The 7,863-nt window shown below is 31.9% G+C and overlaps 1 protein-coding gene across 1 annotated transcript; it reads left to right on the top strand.

Moving 5' to 3' along the window:
* The first annotated feature begins 4,067 nt into the window (after window positions 1–4,067).
* LOC117327789 (keratin-associated protein 5-5-like) lies at window positions 4,068–6,484 on the top strand. The gene is made up of 5 exons (XM_033884964.1): window positions 4,068–4,138; window positions 5,139–5,246; window positions 5,587–5,706; window positions 5,855–5,968; window positions 6,171–6,484. Exons 1-5 carry the CDS (start codon window positions 4,129–4,131, stop codon window positions 6,251–6,253), a joined length of 435 nt encoding a protein of 144 aa, XP_033740855.1. The 5' UTR covers window positions 4,068–4,128; the 3' UTR covers window positions 6,254–6,484.
* The last annotated feature ends 1,379 nt before the right edge of the window (window positions 6,485–7,863 follow it).

Genomic DNA, 7,863 nt, shown 5'->3' with positions numbered 1-7,863 from the left:
GAAAAAAATGACGATCACTTGAACAATCTAAGATCCAAATAGAGACCAACCAACCAATTGTTTTCCCATATACTTTAGTGTTAACGTTTTGGATTATTTCATTCAAATTCTTGAATTGAATATGACGATTATGGTTTATAACAAAAGTTTAGGGTCTGATATAACACCTAATAAAAAAAAAGTTGGGTCCTTCAGCTCAAATTTTCTCCAGGGTAGCCATTTTGAAAAGAGGTGAATTTCGCAGTAAAAATTCTCAAAAATCTTAAATGTTTACCTGTTAACTATTATTACGTGAACTTTTGGGGAAAAAACCAATCGGACTTACGAAATTTATATCAACATTTCTTATTGATAGTTACCTATCAGGCTACATATCTATTTTCTCACTTCATAACATACTGGCCAATCAGTGGCTGCCAGACATTTTATCCTTGACTCAACATTCTATACACAGGGGCTGTTTCAAAAATATATTTTTTCAATTGGTTGGTTGTTCCCCAAAGTGTCGGGAATAGAGGCTAGAGTTACCGCAATAGAACAGAGATATCTTATATACTTTAAAAGATATATCATAAAGAAAGGTGTATACTATATTTTATAAAAGATATAAGATATCTTATATAATATATCAGATATCTTATGAAGAAAAGTTTATAAGATATGTTATAAAAGATATGATTTATTTTAGATACTTTAAAAAACTTTAAATAAGATATCTTATAAACATACAAGATATCTCATAAACATATCAGATATCCCGTTAACATCTAAGATATCTCATACACATATAAGATATCTTATATAATATACAAGATATCTTATATAATTTGGTAAAATACTGAATCAACATTGTTCCGCGGATAAATGACAACTTGGCTTGTCATAACAGAGGACAAACCATAGATTACTCCTCATTACAAATACCTTTACAGTGACTACCGGAAAGCTTTGGCTAATTTTAATAATGTCGAGTCTGATGGACATCACCTCAGACTAATACCCGGGAACCACAAACCTTAATCAGGAAAAATTAGCATATACACTAAAACGGGAGCATGAACGGTAATGAAGGAAATACATGTATGTTGGAACTTTTGAAAAAAAAGCAATCCTAGACAAATTTTCAAATCATTTAGAAAAAATGAAACGAACAAATTTAAGTCTGCACTTGACATATACGATTTTTATCTACATTTTAAAAACATCATGGATATTAACAACGGCGAATGTACATACCTACCTGATGTTGACATAGAACCTTTGTACGACGGTCTGGATTGTTATATTACAGCCAAAGAAAATATTAAAGCTATCAATAACTTGCAGTCAAATACGAGCTCTAGTGAGAACTTAATAATTAATGAAATATTCGTTCAGAGGAAAGACAAAGTATTGTCATATTTGGAAAGATTGTTCATTGCTATTTTCATATCTGGTTTTTCTTTTCCTTAATCCTGGTCACAATCTTACATAGTGCCGATTTTCAAAAAAGGTTGTGTTAATGAGACTAACAATTATCGTAGTAAGTCTATTGTAAGTTGTTTCGGTAAATTATTTACTACTATTTTAAACAAAAGAATCGTGGAATGGATGAAAGAAAATAGCATTTTGACAGACGCATAATTCGGATTTAGAAGGGGCAGTTCAACAATACACGCCATATTTGTATTGCAAGCTTTAATTGAATAGAAATAAGGGAAAACTTTATTGTTGTGTTATAGATTTTCGGAAAGCGTTCGATTTTTTTGATAGAGGAAAATTAAGGAGTAAATCAACTATTCATGGGATTCGGGGAATTGTCTTTTTTAATCACATTTTCATGATACAAAAATGTAAAAGCATGCGTCAAACTCAATGACCAGTTGAATCAATGCTTCCCGAACAGGACGGGACTATTACAAGGGGAAATATTGTCAACGGTACTGTACTCAATATATGTTAATGATTTTAAAATGAATTTCATTCATGATAATTATCCTAGTTTAGAGCTACATATACCTTGTTAATGTATGCTGACGACACGGTCCTATTTGCTGGTAGTCCAGAAGGTTTGCAAAGCATTTTAAATTCCTTATATGATTATTCTTGAAATTGAAACTTGGAGTGTAATGCCGAAAAACAAAAAATATTGTTTTTTGAAACGATATGCACATAAGCAGTAATGAATCATGGAGATACAACAATCTGAATGTAGATATTGTTAATAGTTTATTCAATTTACTTAGGTGTGCTTTTTAATTACAATCGAAAGTTTACAAAAACACAGAAACATCTTGCAGAACATATAAAAAGGCATTGTTTTCGTTAGCATGTTAATTTTAAAATGATCGCTTGAACGTAGAAACGTAAAGCTCAGTTTTTTATTCACAGTAGTATACTTTGTTATGCAGCCGAAATGTGGGGACTACACAAAGCACTGGATAAAGAAAGTGTACAATTAATTTTTTGTAAGAGAGTACTAAAGATTAGAAAATCTACAAGTAATGACTTAGTATATATTTGGCTGTTTATATATGTATGTTGTTAGATAATTAAGAGTGTTTAAATATTGGTTAAAGCTAAAGGAAACGGATAACTCAACTGTGAAAACTTGTTATGATGAGCGAGTGAACGGAAATGACGAGTGGATAATATAAAGAATGAATTAGCATTGCTAGGACTCGAACATATGTTTGACACTTTCTTTACTGACAGCTTCACTTTTGAAATGATATAACAGAGAATGATTGATATCACCAAGTAAAATATACTAGCAAAGGTATCTGTGTCCTAAAAATGTGTATTATACCAACATTTGATCGATAACTATTGAGACCAATTTTATCTTCGTAAACCTATTGAGGATAATACAAACAAATATTAACCAAATTTAGATTGTCATGTCACAAACTAAACATTGAAGTTGGTAAACACCATAACATTCTACTTAAAAATAGAATATGCAACAAATGTAATTGAAGTGATTTAGAAGACGAATTCCATTTTATTTATGTGTCCTTTTTATAATGATTTAAGATTGTTATTTATTTTAAAACATGCTACTTTAAAAGACCATTTGTTTTAAAGTTAATTCAGCTTATAAGTATTTATGATGAAAATTAATTATTCAATTAAGGTAAATATCTGTATCTAGCATGCAAAATGCGTAATTGAAAACGCCATTGTTCTTATAATGCAGTACAGTGCATATATAATATGCAACACAAATAAACCTACTGTTTATATTGTGTGCGTTGTGATAGGTTAAGTGTCCTTGTCACTTGCCTTTCACTGATTTAAATTTACTATTTACTACTCAATACAATAGTTGTTGTGGGATTTAATACTAAAATAAATCAAAGATATATGTGTTGTACTGGTCTACATCTTTATATCAATTACAGATATCGATGCTTGAATATGGCAATCGAGAGTCACAGTAATTTAGCATTTGAAATTGATCAAATTACCACTACATGTAATTGAATTTATAATATTATATTATCTTATTATTATATTTTATATTACAATATTAAGTTGATCACTCTCCTTTGTCCACAGTCCAAATACTTTTCTATTAGAAAACGGAAGGGAATTATATTGCCCTGTATATTCGTTACAAAGATATGAGAAATCAAATTATGACCTACGCTTTAGTATTCGGATTCAGTGTTAACATTTGGCAATATTTACGATTGAAATGGTTGCACTTAACTGTATATTTAATATGCCTGCATCCTTGTCCTTCAGTATCCTGTATACCATGTAAACAGTGTTAATCGTGGGATAACACAAAATAGGGTCCATGTGATGTACTTGAGTACACGCCTAGCATCTGGAGGCTGAATGTTTATCTCACCTGGAATTAAAAAAATGTAACACATGCGTAATTTACCACACATCGTGTGCAAATTATCTTTCAATGTTCCTTTTGAGTTGCACACGGTCCTGTTTTGCATACGTTGCTTCACATGTATTTTGCACACAGCATGCTATTCACGTATATCTTCTTTAATGCACACGATGATAGTTTGCACACGCAATATTTCGATTCCTATAAATAACGTCACATTTTGTAACTGATAACTCGCTGAAGACCTGGAAACCAGTCGTTTTAGGAATATTTCGAGACCTTCTAGAGAACCTGAGATGTCTGACGGTATGTTGCAAATTTGTTTTCAATTTGGTAAAACCAAAAATAATTCAATTTTGTGAATATAAATAATGTTTAACAACATTTACGTGCATGTATATTTTCGTATAAATGCCATCAAATTAATATCTGATTTTATGATGTATAAACTTTTTTTGTGTTTTTTTTTTCTTTTTTTCAGTTTCGTTTTGTTTGAAAATAGAAAATGCTATTAAGCATTTTAATCAGATTTATTTCGATTTTTATAGTGAAAAGACAAGTTGAATAGAGAAAATAGGAAATATATAGAGAACAAACTGTCGTAATAATGAATCTACTGAAACAACCATCGATCAATGTAAAATTTGTTAAGCTCCATCTCATACAATCGATATTTTCAGCAATAAGTGTTTTCCTATCAAGTGTTAACTAGTATAACTAATGTTTTTTCCGTATTTCTCTCGGCGTTTTACATTCTTTCCTCGTGTGTATTGTTCAAATGAAACACATTCTCTCTGTGCAAATTAATTTCACTTGAATAGTAGTGACACATCTTTAGGTTAGAAAAGATACAAAGTCAGTTTTCCGTCATTTACACTTTGCATTAAACTTTCAGAATCAGCAGAGAAAGCATAGTTTTGTTAAGTCTAATGAATATTTTTCCAGTACATACCAGGTTACTGAAGCATGCAATTTTTTTTCTGACAAATTCTTGATTGTACTATTTTCGACCATCTATGTTTGCTTAACAATGTGATGTGTCAACTTTTCGAAGATTCAATAAAGATGTCCGAAGAAATGGAATGAAGTATAGGGCGAAAACATTTAAAAAAAAATTTTCTGCAAATCTGTTGTGAACATGACTTTCATGATATTCTTAAAAACATTTCTGTGAATATTGTATGTTTGTTAAGACATTTATCATTATGTTGCATTAAATAAAAAATCAAACTATCCTGTGAAGTCGCTCGAGACACAGCGACAAAATTTGTGTTTTGTATAATGTTGGACTTTATATTCCTTATAGCCGTGTTCTGTGCTAAGTGCCCAGGGGGTAGGTGTAGCTGTACTGGTTCCGGTTGTTGTACCAACAACTGTAGATGTCCCGGATGTAAGATCAACTGCGGATGCTTCCGTAAGTTTGATACATTTAAAGTAAAAATAAAAACAAAACAAACAGAATAGTATTACCTAGATTTAATGCTGGCGTTATGATATATGCTAAACCTCCTTTTTTTTGAAGTCCAAGATTTTCTTGTATTTGATGGCAAAGAAGTTTCTGCCATTTTTCTAGGATGAAATGTACCTGCCAGTAATAATGTGATTGCTATTACCCGGTATAGTTGTTTATATAAAAACACAAGAAAACTATTTTATCTGTCTCATTTTGAAAATGAATAATTATTCTAATATCATCCAACTATAACTTAATGGGTTCCATACATTATTTGAGATGCCTGATTAATTCAATGTAGCGGCAAGGGGTGCTACCTGTCCTGACGGAATCTGCCAGATGGGGATAGCCTGTGGATGTGGCTGCAAGTGCAGCAGTGCATGTCAGTGCCCTAACTGCAAGGCCGGATGTAAATGCGCAGGTAATGTGTCCTTAATCTTCTAGACAGGAACGCTGTCAGCTATATGTTTATTATTTGTTATCGGAGGTATATTTTATAGAATATTATACTGACTTAAATGATATCAATCTAAAATAATATGATATTGATATTTGTTTTCACTCTTCAGGAGCCAACTTCGTTTGTTCCGCGGAATGCCAGACAGGACAATGTTGCGGAACCAGATCCTGCAAGTGCAGTGGCAGGTGCGCATGCCCAACATGCAGATGCAACTGCCAATCTGGTGAGAACTAGTCTTTTACATTCCTTTAATAGGACTTACAGAAAGCATTGTCAAGTATTAGATTTTTTACTTCCTTCATAAAGATTAAAATCTATCAATAATTAAAGCAAATAGTTTATATCCCTTGACAAAAATTTAAATATCCTCTTCAATAAACATATATATTTATGAGAGCAACTCATACACATATATGGTATTTCAGGGGCCTGCGCTTGTGCCTGTGGCATGGGCTGCACTGGACCTAAATCCTGCAGGTGTTCTGGAAGCTGCTCCTGCAAGCAGTAAGAGACGACGTCTCCGGAAAACGTGTCCACTTGTGGGACGGAATGCCCGAAACAGCTGTTTGTGAACAACGTGATAAAAACTTTATATAATTCAGTTCGTCTAATGACATTTATTTTCATTGTTATTTACATCTTTCCTTACAACCGGTAATCTAAATGACAACTAGTCTTATTCTTAAATGAATTTCTTCTTCTTTTGTGTAAAATGAATGAAAATAAATTATGGCATATACGTTTGAGTGTTGTTTTATGTAATGCTTAGGTAATGTGTATTTGATATGTTTATTTTCTAGAGAGGGCCACAATCAATTATATGGTTTAGGTAATTTTTAATTGGCGACATGCTAGTTTTGAAAAAAAATTGTAAGGACTGTGGAAAGAAAAACATCGATCAAAAATGGTATAATAATGTTTCTGATTTGGAATTTTTAATAGCATTTACCTGTTTCTCCATGTTCAGACAGCTATCAAAGTGTATACCAAGGTTCCTAACAGCTGGGTCTGCCTCAATCATTTAGGCACCTAATTGTAGCCGGAAACCTTAGTAACTGAAAAGCAAAATCCAATTATCAACATTTTTATACTGTAGCATTTTAACTCTTTAGTATTAAATACCATATATATAGTTCAATGACACATCAGCATGCTTATAAACAATAAGGAAATGGACAACCCGTATACAAAACGACAGATGATCGCTATGTAGTACAAAATTACACAATTACTGCACTATATATTCCAAAACAAAATATATCCATGAATTCAACATTAGTAGACAAACAGACAGAGTTTCTTTATGTCCTCTTTGTTTGAGAGATTATACCTGTCTTAACATATGTTTACATCAAATGAAGAATATATGCAATGTACATATCCATATTAAAGTATCCATTTCTGAGATCATTACAGGTATCAGATCGGGCAATGTTCACCATCAGTATGACCCACTTCTATCGATTTAGTTGAATATCGTTTGAGCTACTGAGTATAAATTGACACTGTCAATCGTCTGATAGGGTATCAAATTTAACAAAAAAATTTTAAAAAAAATGTGTCCATGAAATCAACATTGGTCACTCTCCCGATAAGACAGAATAATAAAAGTTAAGAAATTGGGATACAGTAACAATTGATTGTGCAAAAACCACAAAATATCGGCACCTGTCAAAACAAATAATGAATTATATGCAGTAGAGCCAATACAGATAAAACTGCATCATATAGATGTGGCGTCCTTCTAAAAAACAAAACAAGACGATATTTTCAGATAAGATAGGTTTTAATAGCCCAAATTGGGGCAACTAAATAGCAAAATGATAAATCCAGGGTCAGACAGGGTCTTTGGAGAATACATCAAACCTCCTGATTTTTATAGCAAGTATGTTATCGGTCCGTAACGTAAAACTGATGTCGCCATTAGTAACGTTTCTAATGGGAAACAAGTACATTTTTACAAGGATCGAGTACAATAGATTAAAGTGTAAGGTTTAACTTAGAAATATTTTTCTTTATGTTTCGGAGCCATAACACAACGTCATAAACCGCTTCGCCATTTTTTTAACTCCGAGCATAGCACAAAAAAATATAATCAAGTAAATCCTTAAAAGGTGT

Source organism: Pecten maximus, chromosome 5 (genome assembly GCF_902652985.1).
Source record: "Pecten maximus chromosome 5, xPecMax1.1, whole genome shotgun sequence".
In the NCBI taxonomy this organism is placed as follows: Eukaryota; Metazoa; Mollusca; class Bivalvia; order Pectinida; family Pectinidae; genus Pecten; species Pecten maximus.
This window is presented reverse-complemented; position numbering and strand designations above follow the sequence as displayed.

Excerpts from the sequence above, each read along its gene's own strand:
- LOC117327789 (XM_033884964.1), top strand. Across the intron at positions 5,707-5,854 it reads GGCCGGATGTAAATGCGCAG|GAGCCAACTTCGTTTGTTCC; the intron begins GTAATGTGTCCT and ends TTCACTCTTCAG. Across the intron at positions 5,969-6,170 it reads CAGATGCAACTGCCAATCTG|GGGCCTGCGCTTGTGCCTGT; the intron begins GTGAGAACTAGT and ends ATGGTATTTCAG.